At 33.9% G+C, this 21,490-nt stretch overlaps 1 protein-coding gene across 5 annotated transcripts in view; it reads left to right on the top strand.

Moving 5' to 3' along the window:
- Window positions 1-21,490, top strand: part of LRRC7 (leucine rich repeat containing 7) — a 528,235-nt gene that overhangs the window by 242,275 nt on the left and 264,470 nt on the right. For all 5 annotated transcript variants that reach the window (XM_047792054.1, XM_047792057.1, XM_047792056.1 and 2 more), the window contains 2 exons: window positions 13,120-13,209; window positions 16,946-17,002. In XM_047792054.1, the coding sequence (XP_047648010.1) occupies window positions 13,120-13,209; window positions 16,946-17,002 (147 nt within the window). The remainder of the gene's footprint in view (window positions 1-13,119; window positions 13,210-16,945; window positions 17,003-21,490) is intronic.

Here is a 21,490-nt window from a genome sequence, read left to right as displayed (position 1 = left end):
AAAAAAGAAAATAGCTCATTATGTAATTCAAGCTGGAAAATGAATTAAGTATGATCAGAAAATGGGAGTATTTTGTACCAGAGATTACAGGAAGGGCAAAAAGACAATGCTATGAGGATAGCCAAATGGAAGTCATGGATGGTAAAAATGCTGTGATCAGAAAAAGAGAATTTGTCTTCCTTCCTTCCTTCCTTCCTTCCTTCCTTCCTTCCTTCCTTTCCTTCCTTCCTTCCTTCTCTCTCTCTCTCTCTCTCTTTCTTTCTTTTTTTCCTTCTCTTTTTTTGCAGCACTTGTGGTACATGGAGTTTCCCAGGCCAGGGATCAAATCCAAGCCGCAGCTGCAACCTATGCCACTGCTGCGTAAACACCAGACCCTTAACCCACTACTCAATGCTGGGGATCAAACCCACACCTTTGCAGCAAGCTGAGCGGCTGCAGTTGGATCCTTGACCCACTGCACCACAGCCAGAAACCCATATTTGTGTTTCTTGATCTGTTAGAGAAATGCTGTGGAAAAGTGAGACCCAGCATGTGACCATGTTTCAAATTACAATTATATCAGAATAATAGAGTGTGCTATGGAATCAAATAGGTCAAGAAATCATGAAGCAAAGGGATTGGATGAGCCATGAACCTAAATTTTAAAGTCTCTTAACATATGAGGTGGACATAGAGTTGAGAAAGTGTATTGAAAGTTGTAGGAATGTTTGGAAGTGGTTAAAACCAATCAGTAGTATTGGGGTGCAGATAATGAGTTGCAAAGAAAGAGTGGCATTTTAATTATACAGAAACTGACAAGATTTGAGAAAAATCCCTCAGTTCTTTGCCCACATGAAGTTGGGAAGATTGGGAAAAGTGGAAGCTTATTGAAGAGGCATTTAGTGAACCTAGTATTTCCAGAAAAAGACAAATGGAAATTTATCAAAGGAATTTAAAGGTAATTTTTCATCAGTAGATTTGAGGAGAGGGCGTTGTGAAGATGGTTTCTCTATGGATCATGAGAAGAGGCTGTAGATGAGACTAGAAATGAACAGAACATAAAAGATGAGATAGAAGTTTAGATGAGATTCTCTATAGTGCATGGTTTGTGAAATAACTTGAGGCCTTTAGTAGAAAATTTGAAACATCAAGAAATAAAACATATTTAAAAGATATAACTTTGCTACCTCAAAAGAAGAATATGGCAGGACAAAAAATAAAAAACAAACAAAAAAAACTGAAAAGTATTCTCCAAAACTCTCAGACCAAAATGCAATTTTCTCAAAAAAAGGAATACATATTGCTAAATTCTCACATTAAAACTACAAATATGTCCTTGACTTAAGTCATGATCCAGGGCAGATGATGAATTCTTTTGATTTCTAGTTCTTTAATAGCCCATCATATTTAGAAATCACAGTCAGGTCTTTGGGACAAGAAATCATATGATAAATGACATCATTTAAGAGCTTCAACTCTATAGTTTTATTGGCTATTTCTGAATTCCTTTTATATATTTAACTTTTTAAAAGATAAATGAATATAACCAATTTCATCAAAAAATACCTAACACTAAAAACAAATTTGGGAATCCATTGTTTAAAAATTCCTCAAAGTCTGTTTAAATAGTATACCAGTTTTAAAGTCAGGTTGTTTTTTTTTTAAGATATAATTTATATACAGTAAAATTCACCCTTTAAGGTATATGGCTCAGTGAATTTTGACAAATGTCTACAGTTGTGAAACAAAAACCGTGATCAAAATATGGACTGTTTCCATCCTCCCAAAAAGTTCCTTCACCCCAGTCATCTACTGATCTTATTTCTGTCCCCATGGTTTTGCCTTTTCCAAAAGATTATATAAGTGGTGGCATACTTTGTCTCTTCTTTTACTTAACTCAGTGATTTTGAGATTTATTCATGCCATTTCAAGAATCAATACTATATTCCCATTTATTTCTAGATAAAATTCCATTGTATGAATATAACACAATTTTTAAATGTATTCGTCAATTGACACTTAAGTTGTTTCCACCTTGGGGCTATTATGAATAAAGTAGGTGTAAACATTTCTGTATAGGTGTTTGTGTAATATACATTTTCACCTCTATGGGGTAAATACCTAGGACTAGTTTTCTGGGTAGTATGTTATGTGCATGTTTAGCCTTAGAAGAAATTTCCAAATTGTTTTCCAAAATAACAATTTCATTGTTCATTCCCACTAGTAATTGATTATAGTTTCTATTGTTTTTCATTATTGCCTTAATTTGGTACTATCAGTTATTTATGTTTTCTATTTTAGACAGCCCAGTAGACATGGTAGCTCATTGTCATATCTCACTGTAGTGTAAATTTACAGTTTTAAGGTCAAGTTAGCATTTTTCCATGTTTTTATTTACAATCTGTATTGCTTCTTTGGTAAAAATTCAAAATTTTTGTTCATTTCTATTGACTTTTTTTTTCTTATTGAATTGTAAGAATTCCTTATAAATTCTGGGTAAAAACCAGATATTTATTTGCAAATATTTGCTCCTATGACCTCTTTCTTAAATAGTGATTTTCAAAATTAAAAAGGCTTTCACTTTGATGAAGGCCTATTTATAATTTTTTTATGGTTTATGCTTCTTGTCCTTGTCTAAGTGATCTTTACTAAATTCATAGTCATAAAGATTTTCCCCTATACTTTCCTCTGGAATTTTGTGATTTGGGTTTACACTTAGGTCTACAATCCATTTAAAATTGATTTTTATATACATGTAAGCTGTAAGGTATGAGGGTCCTGGTTCTTTTATTTATTTATTACAAATAGATATCTAATTGTTCTAGTACCATTGTTGACAAGATTATCCTTTCTTTATAAAATTATTTGAATATCTGTTTTGTAAATCAGTTGAGCATTTGTGTTTGGATCCATTTCTGGATTCTTTATTTTTTGTGTCAATTGTATGCCTCTCCTAACCAATTTTATACTATCTTAATTACTGTAGTTTGTAGTAATTCATATGATCAGGGAATGTGAGTCCCTCATCTTCGTCCTTCTGTATCAAAATTATTTTGGCTTGGAGTTCCCGTCGTGGCTCAGTGGTTAACGAATCCCACTAGGAACCATGAGGTTTCAGGTTCAATCCCTGGCCTTACTCAGTGGGTTAAGGATCCGGTGTTGCTGTGAGCTGTGGTGTAGGTTGCAGACACGGCTCGGATCCCGCATTGCTATGGCTCTGGCGTAGGCCGGTGGCTCTGGCGTAGGCTGGTGGCTATGGCTCTGATTAGACCCCTAGCCTGGGAACCTCCATATGCTGTGGGAGTGGCCCAAGAAATGGCAAAAAGACAAAAAAAAATTATTTGGGCTATTCTCTACCCTTTACTTTTCCATATAATTTTTATAATCAACTTGTCAATTTCTACAAAAATATAAAAGCCTTGTGGAATATTGATAGGGATTGTATTGAATCTTTTTTTCATTATAGTTTATTCAATATGTTAAATGCCATTCCCTCTGCTATACATTAGGTCCTTGTTGTTTATCTATTTTATTTTTTTATAGTGACTTTCTTTTTTTCCATTATAGCTTGTTTACAGTGTTCTGTCAATTTTCTACTGTACAGCAAGGTGACCCAGTTACACATACATACATACATTCTTTATTATTGTCATGCTCCAATGCAAGTGACTAGATATATTTCCCAGTGCTATACAGCAGGATCTCATTGCTTATCCATTCCAAAGGAAATAGTTTGCATCTATTAACCCCAAATTCCCAGTCCATCCCACTCCCTCCCCCTCCCCATTGGCAACCACAAGTCTATTCTCCATGTCCATGATTTTCCTTTCTGTGGAAAGGTTCATTTATGCCATATGTTAGATTCCAGATATGTGATATCATAGAATACGTCTTCCTCTTTCTGATTTACTTAGTATGAGAGTCTCTAGTCCCATCCATGTTGCTGCAAATGGTATATTTTGTTCTTTTTTATGGCTGAGTAGTATTCCATTGTGTATATATACCACATCTTCCTAATCCAATCGTCTGTTGAAGGACATTTGGGTTGTTTCCATATCTTGGCTATTGTGAATAGTGCTGCAATGAACATGTGGGTGTATGGGTCTTTTTCAAGGAAAGTATTGTCTGGATATGTGCCCAAGAGTGGGATTGCTAGGTCATATGGTAGTTGTGTATTTAGTTTTCTTTTCTTTTCTTTTTTTTTTTTTGTCTTTTTGCCATTTCTTGGGCCGCTCCCACTGCATATGGAGTTTCCCAGGCTAGGGGTCGAATCGGAGCTGTAGCTGCCAGCCTATGCCAGAGCCACAGCAACTTGGGATCCGAGCCACGTCTGCAACCTACACCACAGCTCATGGCAATGCCGGATCGTTAACCCACTGAGCAAGGGCAGGGATAGAACCCACAACCTCATGGTTCCTAGTTGGATTCGTTAACCACTGCGCCATGACGGGAACTCCAGTATTTAGTTTTCTAAGAGCTTCCATACTGTTTTCCATATTGGTTGTACCAATTTACATTCCCACCAACAGGGCAGAAGGGTTCCCTTTACTCCACACCCTCTCCAGCATTTATTTCTGCACTTATTAATAATGGCCATTCTGACTGGTGCGAGGTGGTACCTCATAGTAGTTTTGATTTGCATTTCTCTAATAATCAATGATGTTGAGCATTTTTTCATGTGCTTGTTGGCCATCTGTATATCTTCTTTGGAGAAATGTCTATTCAGGTATTCTGCCCATTTTTCAATGGGGTTGTTGGCTTTTTTGCTGTTGAGTTGTATAAGTTATTTATATGTTTTAGAAATTAAGCCCTTGTTGGTTGTGTCATTTGAAACTATTTTCTCCCATTCTTTAAGTTGTCTTTTTGGGGTTTTTTTGATGGTTTCCTTTGCTATGCAAAAGGTTGTCAGTTTGACTAGGTCCCTGTATTGAATCTTTATATTAATTGGGTAAAATTAACATGAGAAAGATATTAAGTATTCCTATCTTTTAACATAGTATATCTCTATACTGATTTAGATCTTTAAAAAGAATTTATCAATGTTTTACAGATTTAAGTGTACAAATATTGCACATGTTTGTTCATTTTATTCCAAGAATTTCATGTCTGAGAGGCAATTACAAATGATTTTTCTATCATTAAATTGTTTATTGCTGATATATATAAATACAATTTATCATTGTATATTGACCTTATACTCTGCCACCTTAATAAATTCACTTATTAGTTCTGGGTAAATATTTTGTAGATTTATGGGGGAAGGGGTGAGATTTTCTATGTAGACTATCATGTCACTTGTGAATAAAGTTCCCGTTGTGGCTCAGTGGAAGCGAATCTGACTAGCATCCATGAGGACGCAGGTTCAATCCCTGGCCTTGCTCAGTGGGTTAAGGATTCGGCATTGCCGTGAGCTGTGGTAGGTCGCAGACGTGACTCAGATCTGGCATTGCTGTGGCTGTGGTATAGGCCAGTGGCTGCAGCTCTGATTCAACCTCTAGCTCTAGCTTTGGCCCTAAAAAGACAAAAGACAAAAAAAAAAGATGTTTTTATTTCATGCTTTTCATTCTGTAAGTCTTTCATTTATTTATTTTGCCTTATTATCCTGGCGAGGACCTCCCCTACAATGTTGAATAGAAGAGATGATAATAGACATCATTGCCTTATTCCAAATCTTAGAAAGAAAGTATTCAGACTTACATTATTATATATGATTTTTACTTACTGGTTTTTTAAATACATGCCCTTTATCAGGCTTAGGTAATTTTCATTAACTTATTTCTCACTTCCTTTTGAGCTCATACCAGCAGGGCCCTCAAAGTTTAGATTTCTACTTTCAAACTTTTCAAGATCTAGTCTTTCTCTATGATACTCCTCAAGAGTCATGCAGTCTCTGACCACTTACTTGTTTCAAAGCCACTCCACATTTTTTTAGGAATTTATTACAACAGAATCCCAATTCCAAGTACCAAAATCTGTGTTAGTTTTCTAATGCTGTATAAGAAATTACCACACACACACAAAAAATAAATAGATAAATAATAAATAAATAAATAAATAAAGGAGTTCCCATCGTGGCACAGTGGTTAATGAATCTAAGAACCATGAGGTTGAGGGTTCGATCCCTGGCCTTGCTCAGTGGGTTAATGATCTGGTGTTGCCGTGAGCTGTGGTGTAGGTTGCAGACGCGGCTCGGATCCTGCGTGCTGTGGCTCTGGCGTAGACCGGTGGCTACAGCTCCAATTCGACCCCTAGCCTGGGAACCTCCACATGCCACAGAAGAGGCCCAAGAAATGGCAAAAAGACAAAAAAAAAAGAAAGAAAGAGAGGAAAAAAAAAAAGAAATTACCACACACTTTTGTGGCTTAAACAACGCACATTTTTTATCTCTAAATTTCTGTGGATCAGGAATCTGAAAATGCTTTAGCTGGGTTCCCTGTTTGAGAGTTTCACTAGGCTGCTATCAAAGCATCAGTCAAGCTGTATTCTCAAGTGGAGGCTCAACTGGAGAAAAACCTTTTCAAGCTCACTCAGATTAGAGTGAGTATCCTAGCAAGGTAGAGTCATATGATATAATATGGTTGTGAGAATGATGTCCTATTTGCTGCATTCCACTGATTAGAAGCAAGTCACTAGTTTTCAAGAGGAGAAGATTTTCTGAACTTCTGGAACAAAGATCATGGAGACTGCCACATCTTTGATATCTGTTTTGCTGAAACTTCATTATAATAGATGTTGAATTTTGTCAAAGGTTTTTTTTGATGATACAGACAAAGTCTACCTGTTCATGAAGTATTACACTTTTTATACATTAATAGGCTCTGAGTTGATAATATTTTGTAGAGGATTTTCCCATCTAAATTCATGAGGTCTATTAGTCTGAAATTTCTTTTCCTGTAATTTCTTTGTCTAGTTTCAGTATCAGGGTAAAACTGGCCCCATAAAATAGTTGGGAAATGTTCTCTTCTATTTTCTGCAAGAGATTGTATAGAATTTTACTTAAATATTGGTAAAATTTGTCAGTAAAAGTTTTAATTACAAATTTAATCTTCATAATTTTAAATAGTTATAGGGTTATTCAAATTACCTAATTACCTAAATTACCAAATTTTTTTTTCTTGAGTGATTTCTGGTAGTTTATGTTTTTTAGGAGTTTGTGCATTTCGTATGTTTTCAAATGTATTGGAATCTCACTTTAGGGTTTTTTTGGGGTTTTTTTTTTTTTTTTTGCCTTTTTAGGGCCACACCCATGACATATGAAAGTTCCCAGGGTAGGGGTTGAATCAGAGCTGTAGCCGCTGGCCTATACCACAGCCACAGCAATGTCAGCATCTGTGACCTACACCACAGCTCAGGGCAATGCCAGATCATTGAGCAAGGCCAGGGATTGAACCTGTATCTTCATGGATGCTAGTCAGGTTCTTTTCCACTGAGTCACAATGGGAACTCTGGCATCTTGCTTTTAATGATATTCTTTTATTAGCCCTTTAATATCTGTAAGTTCTCTAGTGATCCTCTCTGTTTCATTTCTGGTATCAATAATTTTTCTTTTTTTTTCTTTTTTTGCTTGATTTGTTATACTAGAGATTTATCAATTTTATTGTTCTTTTAAAAACAGATTTAGGTTTCATTCATTTTTTTCTTCTTTGCTTTTCTCTTTATTTTCTCTGATACAATATGAAAGTTACAGTTTTCAGTGTTATTGCCCTAGTTTTACCTTTAGATGTGAACTTTATGGTATAGTCTGAACGCCTTAACCAAGTCACTGATGAAAATTATAAAATTGAAAATAACAACTTCTTGCTGAGAACCTATCATGTCTCTGGTTTTTAGATACATTATTTCATTTTCATCTTCACAGCAATTATGAAGTAGGTAAATATTATCTATATACCTTTTTATATACAGAAATGCACAAAGATAGTATTTACATTTCTGGGTTCCCTTTATTGTGTTTCACAAATTCTGAAGAAATATTTTGATTTTGGTTTAAATTAAAAGATAGATTTTGAAAAATTTGAGAAGTTCTTAATGCTCTACAATAAGGAAATAATTAATAAATCATGGTACATCTACTGAATGGATATGAAGATTATATGTAGGGTGACCATATGTCTTTGTTTGCACAAGCCATCCCATTTATACTTCTTGATGTGCCATGATTAATAATAGCTCCCTTTTAACTCTCAAAAGTGTCCTACTTTGAATGATAGATTATGTAGTCACTCTGGTTATATAAGAAAATTGAAAAATAATTACAAAGTAAGGGAGAAATCATGATACGAGTTTGCAGTGATGCTAAAATAATTAATTGGAAATAAGGTCAAAAATAAATAAATGAAATGGTAATAATGGTTGTATTAAGGGAGGTGGAATTATGAGCAGTATTTTTCCTTCCTCTATTTTCTAAATGTTCTTTGATAACATAATGTTAATTTTATAATCTTAAGCTTATAAATTAAATGTTTATGTGTAAAATATCTTTCCAATTAGAGTAGAAGTTCTTACATTGACTTTTTAATCACAACTTACAGCACCTGTATTTTAATTTCATTTAACTGTTCTATTGTAGGTCACATACCTGCAATATGTTTTCATGAAACTTCTAAAGCAAACGCAATCAGAAAAGAAAAATGTTGAAACAAGGACGTCTGTAGCCAATTTTAATTTGCCTTCTCCAACAATAAAATTAGCATTAATATAAGTATTTAAATTAGTATTCTCATTAATATTGAAAATTCATAATAAAAACAACACCAAGGAAAAGTAATAAAACTGCTCCCATCTAGTGAGTTCTTGATATGGGGCAAATAATCATTTACTCATTGGAGCAAATCTGAAAGTGGATAATATTATCATCATATTACAAAAAGGAAACTGAGTCTTACAAAGATTAATTTGCAAAGGTCACAGGGATAAATAGTTGAAAGAACTGTGATTCAAACTTAGGTCTTCTGACATAAATGCCCATGTGCTAAACCACTAAACATTTTGGTTATCTGATTCTAGTATCTTTTCTTTATTGTAGTTTGAATATGCTACTTTAAGGTAAGCCATTAATAAAATGAAGTTGTTTCCTTAGGAAGAGAATTATTTACCAATACATATTAAAAAATCTATACATTGAATTTTTTAATAGATCAATCAAATGTGGAAAATCACCAGTTACTTTAGGGAAGGGAAAACATTTCGTTAGAGTTCCCTTAGTGTAAAATGTTGGATTTCGTTGACTATCTTGGAGGAGCATAAAGACAACCTATGATTTTCACCTTTCTCAAGTTTATCTGGTTTGCTAAGGAATATCATCGTCCTTGTGGGTCCTTGTACATTCCCTGAAAATGGTAATGTTGACATGTGGAACCATTGTCACTATTAAAACTACAGAATCATACTATAAAATTAATAGTAAATAAAGTTGAATGTCCCTTTAACAGACTTACTGACTACATATTTTTCAAATGATATGTTTTCAAAATACAATGCTAGATCATTGAGAAGATTAAAAAATTCCTTCTCAAAGAATGTATAATTTATTCCAGGAATAAAAAATTCCCAACACTTGTACAAAACATAATTGCTACAAGCATTTTGCTAAATCTTTGAATAAAATATTATGGGGGAACTTAGGAAGAAGACAATAATTTTGAATAAGTGCCAGGGTAACCATTCAACTAATTCTTATTGAAGTAAATTGAAATTAAAAAAATACACATACTACTTATTAAACAAGACATATTGTATAAATATACCCTTTAATTCTACATTTTTTAAAAAGAAACATTCAATATAAAATGTCAACATGTCTTTGTTTATAACCAGTCTGAAAAAAACTATCTTACTTTGTATTCTGGCTTTTTTTTATACATATAACTTATTTTTGGCAGTCCAGTTTTGCAATTGGAAGCTGCCCAATGTAGTCAGTTCTTAAATCCTTAGAGAAATGCTCTATGCAAGTGCCAGATTTTCCTTTAGCATAAACTTGGCCAGAGAAAAAGCATAAAAAAAATATATTTTTGATCAAAAAGGAGTGCAACGTAATACCATTTACTGCATGTATACGTGAATAATAGACTAAGGTAAACTGTCATTCAAATATCCCTATAACTAGAAAATTAGTTCTTTTAAAGGATGTTTATTTATTGATGTTACAACATTAAAATAAATTATTAGATCAAAGGTTTTAGCACTTTTTATTTCATACCCATTAATCTTCTTTTTTGAAAAGTCATAAATGATTTCTTTTTTTGAATGACTATAGGAACCAAAAGTACATTAAAGATAGTAGCTAAATTGAATTGAAATCTTTTGAACATCTGTGCCATCATCATAAAAACTCTTGGACTATTAGGATATGACCACTAATGTATAAGAAATGAAAACATTGAGTAAAACAAAGACCCACAATAGATGGTTTAATCTTATAGGATAAAGTTCAGACCTTTGAGTTAAGCATTGAACATCCTCTAAATCTTGGCCGCTAGTAATAGTCTCAAATCTTAACTTCTAATACTCTCATGCATAAAGCAATCCCTCTAGGCTCATCTCTTTGTCACCCATTTCAGGTGAATTTTTCCTCTACATTATAAAAACTCTCACTCCTCCCCTGCCTCTTATCTGCTTTTATGAATCCTACCTCCCTTTGAGAGCAAATTTATGGAAACATCCTCTATGAAACCATGTACAAACAATTCATTTCCAAAATACAAAGTGAAAGAAGATATATATATATATATATATATATATATATATATATATATATATATATATATATATAAGGTCATTGTCCTGAGTGTATAAAGAATTCCTACAAGTTGATATAACAATATTAATTGTGTTTAGTTTGGATTCTCTGGGAAAAAAAAAGTTTAGAAAAGAATTCAAGCAATATATTTAGAAAATGATCTCAGGAAATACTTATTAAGGAAGTGTTATCAAATTATTTATTCTAGTATGGACCCCTGGACCTTAAACTTTCGGGGGAACTCTGGGAAACAGTTTAAACACGTATTAGAGTTGTCAGGCACAGTGGGTGAGGGAGCAGAGGTATTAATACTCTTGCTAGTCAACACTTGAGAGCTCTTCCTAGGGACATTAATCTTTTGCAACCAGTAATATAACATAAGTAATCTTTTGTACAATTTATGAAGCAGTGTTTGAAATAGAAAAATCTACAAAGAAAGTAGAAACAACTGTAATATTCAGTTCAGAATGATAAATAAATTGTGGTCTATTCATACAATGGAATGCTATGCTACAGTGATCAGTCATCTACATCAAAATGAATGAACTTCAGTTAGTAAATGAATTACTTAATGTGAATTTTTTTTAAAGTCTCAAAAAAAGTATTCATAATATGATTTGATCTATATAATGGAAAACTATGTGACTCTATTTTATGGATTTAAATAGATGTGGTAAAACTCCTGAAAAAGCAGAATAGTAAACATCATTCAGGAATTTGTGAAGCAGATAGAAAGCCATAACCAGTTTAAAGATACTGGTTCTGTTTATTAAATTATATTGGGAGTTCCCATCAAGGCTCGGCAGAAATGAATCTGACTAGTATCCATGAGGACACAGGTTCTATCCCTGGCCTCACTCAGTGAGTTAAGGATCTGACTGAGTCGTGAGCTGTGGTGTAGGTCGCAGAGACGGCTCAGATCTGGCACTGCTGTGGCTGTGGCGTAGGCCGGCAGCTGTAGCTCCAATTCACCCCCTAGCCTGGGAACCTGCATATGCCATGAGTGAAGCCCTAAAAAGACAAAAAGTATTGTGGGCACACATATACTCTTTTATATACATAAAATATTCCATAAAAAATTATTGGGCAGAGGAAGAAAAAAACGTGAAAAGAAACTCAGATATAGTGTTCCAGGAGTAGGAGGGAGAGCAGGAAAAATTGTTTGTTAGAAGCCGAGAAGGAGGGAGCAATGATGGCAACTGCTGATAGGCAGTGTGGATTAGAAATGAAATGAAAGTAATGGAATTGGGACTTAAGAGGTCATCAGAGGCTTTGGTGAATACAGTTTCAGAAATAGAATTGGGGTAGGTGCCAGAAAGCAATGGCTTGAGGAGTAGTAAAAAGTAGTGAGTAGAGGCAACTTTTTAATTTGTCAGTCAATGCAAGGAGCGAGAAGAGAAGACAAATTTGAACACTACTTAGAAGTATTTTGTAAAAGAACATAGTCTTGTCTAAAGCATAGATAAAGGCATTAAGTATTTAAATAGAAATTTAATTATAAAAAATCAATATCCTTTTAAGAAAAATTCTTGATTTAATTCTTCTTAGTAAAAATTATTTAAACATTTCAAATAATTATTTGATCTAACTGTTAAGATTTTCCCAAAGGATATTTTCTCAACTCTTTTAATGCTTCTTCAGTCTTTAGGATGCTGTTTAATTACTGTTTCAATGTTCTTATTCATTCTTAGTGCACATGAATTGAATCAATTTGAATTATAATGTACAACTATGTTGGACCTGCATTAAAGAAATTATCAGTTAAGGGGACAAAATATTCCTTCTCTTTTCATGTTGGGCAGCTTTAGTCGTCATTGTTACAATCTGTAAACAAATTTTAATGATTAAGAGAAAGAGTAGATAGCCTTGCCTGACTATATATGTGAATATTCTATTGGGAAAGAACATTAGGGAGTTCCCTGGTCGTTCAGTAGGTTAAGGATCCGGCATTGCCACTGCTGTGTCTAGGGTCACTCCTGTGGCCCAGGTTCAATCCCTAACCCAGGAACTTCTGCAAGCCCCAGGCACAACAGAAAAAAAATAATAAATAAATAAATAAATAAAATTTAAAAACATGACATAAACTTGAAATTTCCATAAAAATATCTCACGGGTGTGCATAAAGTTAGGACAACAGTAAGAAATGATGTCGCTCTCTGTGGCAGTGACATAAATCTCAGCATAGGAGAGCAGTGTGGAGGTGGGTGAATGCCATTTATTTTAATAACAGGCAAAATTTTCAAGCTGTAACAACACGGTCAATAAATTCTTCCATTACTGTGATACCAAAGGAGAGTTGAAAAATGTATTACACTTCTATTTTTTCTCCTTAGAGATATATATTTTTGTTCTGTTTCTATGGCAACATTGATACAGTGATTAAACCTTTAACTCCTTTCTAGACTCCCTGATGGCTTCACGCAGCTTCTAAACCTGACCCAGCTCTACCTGAATGACGCCTTTCTTGAATTTCTTCCAGCCAATTTTGGAAGGTAAGAATAAGAAATGTAAATGATACAATTGTATTTCACTTTAAGGGAAGCACTTTACCAGCACCAGTAGGTAAGGTGTCAAGTGACCATTGTAGTTGAAGATACCCAGTTATTATCCAATAAATGAGACCATGTCAATTAGTGAAACATTTTGCAAAAAATGAACTGAAATTAGGCTTTTTCATGTCGTTAACAATCAAATTCCAGATGAATTAAAGAGTTAAATTTTAAAAAAGTCAGAAATGATTTGGAAAAAATGCACATGAATATTTTTGATTCCTGGGTTGGAAAATACCTTTATCGCATAGAAACAAAAGAAAATATCACAAATGAATGGACAGGTTTGAATATATAAATGCTTTAAAATAAAATAATAGTAGAAAACCTTTAATATTAAGGTAAAGTAATAAATGGGAAAATCTTTCTACCGTATACAGAAAGCAAATTATATACTTATAAAGCATTCTTGCAAATGAGTATGAAAACAAAGGTCTCATTAGAAAAAATGGGTAAATGACATGTACAAGCAGTTCAAAATAAATGTATAAATTGATAACACATAAAAAGTTTATCATCATAAGTAATACAAATGTAACAATAAATGGATGGAACCTGTAAAACTGTTTACAGAGTATGAAGAAAGAGATAACATCACACTACTGGTGAAACTGAGATTGCAGAATATTATATACTCCATGCAACGCAGTGTGCTTTTTTTATTTTTACTTTTTAGGGCCACACTCATGGTATATGGAAGTTCCTAGGCTAGGGGTCCAATCTGAGCTGCAGCTGCCAGCCTACACCACAGCCACAGCAAGTGGGATCCGAGTCGCATCTGCCACCTACACCACAGCTCAGAGCAATACCCGATTCTTAACCCACTGAGCGAGGCCAGGGATCAAACCCACATCCTCATGGATCCTAGTCGGGTATTTTAACCCCTGAGCCACTAAGGGAACTTCCAAGTGTGCTTTAAAGGATCGGGAAATATTTACAACGTTGTGGTTACCTTCTAGAAAGAAATCATATCATCATATATCACACTAGGATTTATGAACAAGGATGTTTATCATTATTTACAATATGAAAAATATGGAAGCACACATCCATCTCAGAGACTGGCTAAATATGTTAAGGTGCATCCATATGTCAATACCATGTAGCAATTCATAATCTTGCCTAGAAGTTTTTAATTCCTATTATGTTTAAAACATATCATAACTGTATATAAACTGTGTTTTCCTGAGTGAAACTATGGATGATATTTTTTCATCTTTTTATCTTTAATATTTTTATACTTAATATTTTCTAGGTGTTTTAGAGTGAGTTTTTTTTTCTCCTTCGGTTTTATTGAGATATAATTGACATACAGCACTCTATGAGTTTAAGATATACACATAATGACGATATATTTATTGCACGATGATTGGCACAATAAATTTAGTTAATAGGGAGTTCCCGTTGTGTCTCAGTAGTTAACTGACCAGGAACCAGGAGGTTGTGGGTTCGATTCCTGCCCTTGCTCAGTGGGTTAAGGATCAGGCATTGCCGTGAGCTGTGGTGTAGGCTGCAGATGCGGCTCGGATCCACGTTGCTGTGGCTGGTGGCTACAGCTCTGATTGGACCCCTAGCCTGGGAACCTCCATATGCTGCGGGAGCGGCCCAAGAAATGGCAAAAAAAAACAACAAAAAAATTAGTTAATGTTCATTACCTCATAAATTACAAAAAAGTTTTTTTTCCTCATGATGAGAATTTTGAGAATTATTCTCTTAGCAACTTTCAGATATACCATATACCATACAGCAGTGTTAACTATAGTCACCTTATTATGTATTACATCCCCAGTGCTTCTTTATTTTCTAAATGTAAAGTTGTATCTTTTGATCACCTTCATCTAATTCCCCCACGCCCACCCCTGTCTCTGATCTCATCTCTTTTTCTTTTTTTTTTCTTTTTAGATTTCACATGTAAGCGAGATCATACAGTATTTGTCTTTCTCTGCCCAACTTATTTGACTTAACATAATATCCTCAAGAGTCCATCCATATTGGACCACGTTGTTGCAAGTGGCAGGACTTTTTTTTCTTTTTTATGGCTGAATATTCCATAATGCATATATATTAAATACATTTTCTTTATCCATTCATCTGTCAATGGAAACTTTGTTTCCATGTCTTGGCTATTTTAAATATAAAAGTAATATTAAAAGTTAAGACATTTTAAGTTTATTGTTAACTGTATTTTTCTAAGTGATCATCTTTGAAATTGTTCAAATAACATTCTAAATATAAGTTGACACCCATCTGCTGGCAGAAGCTAAAACATAACATTAAGAAGAACTCAGTGGAGGAGCTCCCGTCATGGCTCAGTGGTTAACGAATCCAACTAGGAACCGTGAGCTTGCAGGTTCAGTACCTGGCCCCGCTCAGTGGGTTAAGGATCCTGCCTTGCCGTGAGCTATGGTGTAGGTCACAGACGAGGCTCGGATCCTATGCCGCTGTGGCTCTGGTGTAGGTCAGTGGCTACAGCTCCGATTAGACCCCTAGCCTGGGAACTTCCATATGCTACAGGAAGCGGCCCTAGAAAAGACAAAAAAAAAAAAAGAAAAAAAGAAAAAGAACTCAGTGGAATAATGTAGTCTTTTAACAGGTAGCAGCCTCCAGTTGCATACAGAAAAACCTCAAAAGTTTTTCCAAATTCCCTCACTTTTTTGTGGATGATGATACCACAATACCTACAAATACTGTACACCCAGATGGTTTTGAAAATTCAGATATTCAAAGGAGCATTTGCCTACTTTCTAAGTGATTGGTACTTCACCATTTGTTCATATAAACTAGATTTTCCCTCTGGCACCGATCACAACACTACAGATAGTGTTTTTGATTTATCAGATCAGAAATGTTCAATTAGGAGTTCCCATTGTGGCTCAGCAGTAATGAACCCGACTAGAATCCATGAGTACCTGGGTTTGATCCCTGGCCTTGCTCAGTGGGTTAAAGGATCTGACACTGCCTTGAGCTGTGATATAGGTTGCAGATGAGGCTTGGATCTGGCTGGTGTTGCTGTAGCTGTGGTGTAGGCCAGCAGTTGCAGCTCCAATTCAACCCCTAGCCTGGGAACTTCCATATGCCACAGGTGCAACCCCCTGAAAAAGACAAAAAAAAAGAAAGAAGTGTTTAATTAATTGTATCATGTGCACAAGTTTTTTGTCTTGAATTTTATTAGTTGTCTTTTGCTCGTCTTCATATAGGGGGAATAATGGGGGCAAACAGTTACATAATACCAAAACCCAAACCACTTGGGATTGGAATTCAATTTTATGTAAATTATCTGCCAGAAATGCTCTGTTTTATTCTTATAATCTAAAAAGGTTTTATAATTTAACAAAAGTGAACAAAGACTCTAGTATTTAGTAGACATCCAAGATGTTGAATGCATATAATTAAACAACAGTGAATACATTTTTATAAAACTTAGGAAATTTAGATGACTTGGACTCAATGATATCTTTGAAAGGTCTTTATTTTTAGGAAAGCAATATTGGTCATTGTCCAGTGTTGATGCAACCCTACTCATAATCGGTTTTCATAATTCTTAAAAATCTCTAACCATGGTATGTAATGTTTGGACATAGTTGTTTGGACAATAGAATAGAGTGACAGCTAACTTTACCACAAGAATATTGTTTTATGGAGAAATATTAAGAAGTGATTTTTAAATTCATTTTTACAGACTTGCCAAATTGCGGATATTGGAGTTAAGAGAAAATCATTTGAAAACTCTACCAAAGTAAGTGACTGGTATTTTCTAGATTTTAATTTGTGATTTTTCACTCATAGGAAAAAAAAATAACTTTTTAAATCTTGACTATACTTTGTCATTATGATTGGGTTAATTTCTCTATGATTTTTTTCTAGAGGCTGAAAAATACAGTATACTATAGGAGATTCATATTAAGTAAGAATATATGGCTTATAAAATTGTATAATTGCAAGTAAAGGTGGGAAGAGTCCACTTAAGATTCTTTTCCTAGACGAATATACACTCCAGGAAATTACTGCATTGAAACTTATGAAATTGACTTTTTATACCCCTCAGACAATCAACAGTTTCAAAAGGTCCAACCTAATAGAATACTTAACTCTTCAAGTTAATTTATGGAGTGTGATAGTTTTCCGTTTTTAAAGCAAAAATATACAAAAATATTTCATGAAAATAATTAGAATTTTTCTAGAGATCCTAGAGTGGTTTGGCAGAAAATTTATATTCATACATTCTTGGAAGCTGTACTTTTTAAATAGTCTATTTAAAATCTGCTTTATATAAAAACAATATTTTTATGTCGAAGCTAATCTGCAAAATTTTATGCAATGTTTAGTTTAATAAAATTCTTCATTTCACCCTGCTTTACCTTATTTATGACCAATAATAGAATTTTGTGCAATACAGAAAAAATATTTTTGAAAGTCCAAAATTTAATTAAAGTGGAGGTTTTTTTTTACTCAAATAAATCATTATGACTTGTATATATTACAAATTAAAATACTGAAAGTACTGTATTGCTATTATAACTCCTGTGGTACTGCAGAAAAATACTGACTTCAGTGATTAAATTTTCAAACATACCAGCAGGATTTAGAGACCTTTCATATGCTGAACCAAAACTTAATTTTATCTTTCTCTTTTTAAATTCTTTCTCTAAGCAAACTACACTGAATTTCACTGATTGCTTTTCAACCAATATATCAATAAAATACTCTCAAGTACATTTTGATACACATGTGTATGAAAATTCTGTTATGCAGTATGAAGCTTTCAATAATTATGTGATTTCATTTAAATATAAACATAGAGATAGAACACCTATTCATTCCTCCGTAAGTGGAAGACAAAGGGAGAACGTGAAAAGGAGGAAATGTCTCCATCTCTGGACACCCGTCACCTCTGAGTGACCTTTCTCAAAGCCAAAGTATTATGCATAGTTCTAATGGAAGGCACCTCTTCCACATGGGAGCACAGAGATGTGAATGTGATTGAGACTATTATTTGTTCAGCATTAGTCTACTGCCAATGCATCTCCATCCCTCATGTTTTAAATGTGTGCATTTAAAGTGGAGTGGAAACAAGGCTAAACACAAACTAAACCATGATGAAAGAGCATTGTTGCTTTCCTCTAAATGCATACATTTGGGTCAAAGAGAAAATATTGACAGTATGGAAGAGAATCCTTTCCCCTCTGTTCTTAAATAACCGTTTGGATATAACGGAAAAATAAATCTGACATAGGTTGTCAGGTTTCTAAATATATATTTTCAAATGTAAATTTTAAATATAAATTGAAGCCTGACTATAGATTGCCAATATAGCCTTCACATGAGAGAGCTGCGCGAGCAGTTTGGAGCAAAGAGTGCTCATCAGCCGTGTGTGGGTATTCTGCAGGCTTTGATACTCTGGCCCAGCATGAAGTAGAATTCAGCAATTCAAATAGGTAGAATGACATGCATTTTACTTTGGTATAAAAAAAAAATTGTGAAGATGTATAGAAATGACATTGGTCTCCTTGGTAGGTGGTTATGCTTGTGTCATTTGTATAGCTGCTACAGTTTTTCCATTTAAAAACATCTTCAAAGTTATTTTCAATCTACTGTGCTTAGCTTTTACCTTATGGACAAAAGAATCAAGGACATGCACAAACTATGGAGAACCTTATCCTAGGTTTGATGTGTATACACATGAGAATTGTGGACAGTCTGTCTTGAATGAAAATAGACTGTGTTTTTTCTATGTACCTTTCGATCACCAATCTGGACCTGTAACTGAAAGATATGTGAGAGCTCCCTCCTATCCTTTATTTTGCACTTCCAATGAAAATATAGGAAGAAAGATAGTTTCAGGAAAACAATTTTAGTTTTTTTAAGTAGTCACTCCAAAAAGTAAGTATGATTTCCTCAGGGTCACAAACGAGATGCCAACTTTTGAGTGGGTCCTCAGTGATTTTTCTCTTTTCGTCTTCTGTCTTAAATTCTATATGCCTGGCATGCTGTGAAAAATGTATGTAAGAATTATGACATAACATGTATTAAAAGGTGTCTTTTAAAGTAAACTCATGGAGACATTTTGCTATGTGCAGAGTTTAGGATAAATTCTTTGTTATTAAATAGAATTTAGTATTATAAATTTTTTCACACTGTTCCTTCATTATCACCCTTCTAGATATAACAATGAGTGAGAAAATTAAATTGCTCAGGTACATGTTTGCTTGAAAAAGCATTGATACAGTCTTGATTATGTGTAATAATTGAGGACATTATGGAAAAACTAGATAACCAAAAAGTAAAAGAAAAAACTAAATTCTGTGATAAAATTTTTCCTCATGGCAAAATTATCCTCTTTATTATTCTTTTGAGGGATAGTCCAAAAATGAGGTTGTTCCCATTTTGGAGATTTGCTCTGTTTCTCCATCTGGAATTCTCTTACCTCAAATATTTGCAGACTTGATCTTCCTTAGGATTTCTTTCTTTCTTCAAATGTTACCTCCTTAGAGGCTTTCCCTGATCACATCCTATCAAGTTGTTCCTATTTAGCCTTTATACCATTTCACTCTTCCATTTGATTTTCTCACTTATGGTTCTCTGAATTCCATCAACTCTTTGCTTGGAGATGATCTCCTCAGGAGGATATTAAGTCTGTTTTTAAAAAAGAATGTTTTTTCTTTTTTGTCATTGCTGAATCTCCAGTGCCTAAAATAATACCGATAGGTAACACTCCATGAATAAACAAGAATGCTGATATATTGATTCACAATGGGAAATATCTGTCATTTGACCTGGACATTTTGTGTCACCTGATTATTTTTTCCCATAGAAAACTATATGGGATACCAAATAAGTATAATGAGTCTTTCATGAGCATCACAGAGGCAAAAAAAAGGATAAATAATTAGCAGTTCTCAATGGCTGATACCTGAGATTTGGCTTTTAAACATGCACACATATGCACACACATACTTCTTCAGGTGGTTTCAAATTACATATAATAGCTAAAGCATGATAAGGGAAGAATATAATTTCAAATTAAAGTGATTAATATTTATAACACATAGAGAAAATCCAAAAGTAGTATAACTTATTTCTTTGATTTTTGTCATTGAAAAGTGATACATTTAGTCAAGATACATATGTTGGGACAAAAATAAAGGATAAGAATTTTTTAATGAAGTTTAGGAAGTTTTTCTATCGAAGTAATATAATAGCATATAAATGGTTAGCAATAATGCTGGGGATTATGTTTAAATAAAACTTTTCTATTTTTATGAGAATTTTTCTCAAACTTCAGAGTTAAAATATGGCCTGTCCACTGATAATTCATTATGACTGTATTCATCTTGACTCAAAAAATCATTATCGGTAAACGTGTCTCTGGTAATTATGAAAATATGAAGTAATATGAAGAAAAGGAAATGGACTCAGTTAATGTTAATGTTTATGTTTTCCATGCCTTCTGGGTACACAAGGCATGAAGCATGATTTCCTCAGTCTGCTGTCATAATACACTGACTAAGGGAGTAATATTTCAAACATGTTCCAATAGAATTTCTAGGGCAATGTCAGTAAATAAGTAAACCTTGGTGAACAAATCCAAAGAGGAAAAACGGAGGACCTGGGTGGATAAGGAATTCTAAAAGTTGTTGGAAGAATGGATTCAGATCGGAGAAGTGATGTCCAATGGCCTCTTTTAGATCCTTGACTACTTTGAGAAGCTGAAAAAAGCTATGGAATCTAGAAAAGTATTAATTATACAATCCCAATTGTTTCTATTTTCAGGATATTCATGGCCCATTGTGAGTTTTCACATTTTTATCTTCACCTAGAAGTACATAATTTGGCTTTTATGTAAAATATGCCATACCGAAATACCTAGTATACTGTGACAGAGCACCCCAAAAAAGGGCCCTCCCAATTTTAAAGGACGAAATTTGTTGAATGGATTATTTTAGTCTAGCATATTCACTCAAAAGATAATATTTTATTGAGAAAATTTTCCTTGGTGTTGTTAATAGGATTATATTTCACTCTAATCTATGAAAATTTTTGAACTCTATAGAAAAAGTCATTAAGAAATTATTTAGAGGAAAACTTTCTCAAGCACAAGCATGAATGATACTGTCAAACTACTGGACTATGTATGCATAAAAACTAATAGCTTCTATGGAGTTTCTGTCATGGTTCAGAGGAAATGAATCTGACTAGTATCCATGAGGATGCAGGTCAATACCTG

This window comes from Phacochoerus africanus, chromosome 8, assembly GCF_016906955.1.
Source record: "Phacochoerus africanus isolate WHEZ1 chromosome 8, ROS_Pafr_v1, whole genome shotgun sequence".
Classification (NCBI taxonomy): domain Eukaryota; kingdom Metazoa; phylum Chordata; class Mammalia; order Artiodactyla; family Suidae; genus Phacochoerus; species Phacochoerus africanus.
This window is presented reverse-complemented; position numbering and strand designations above follow the sequence as displayed.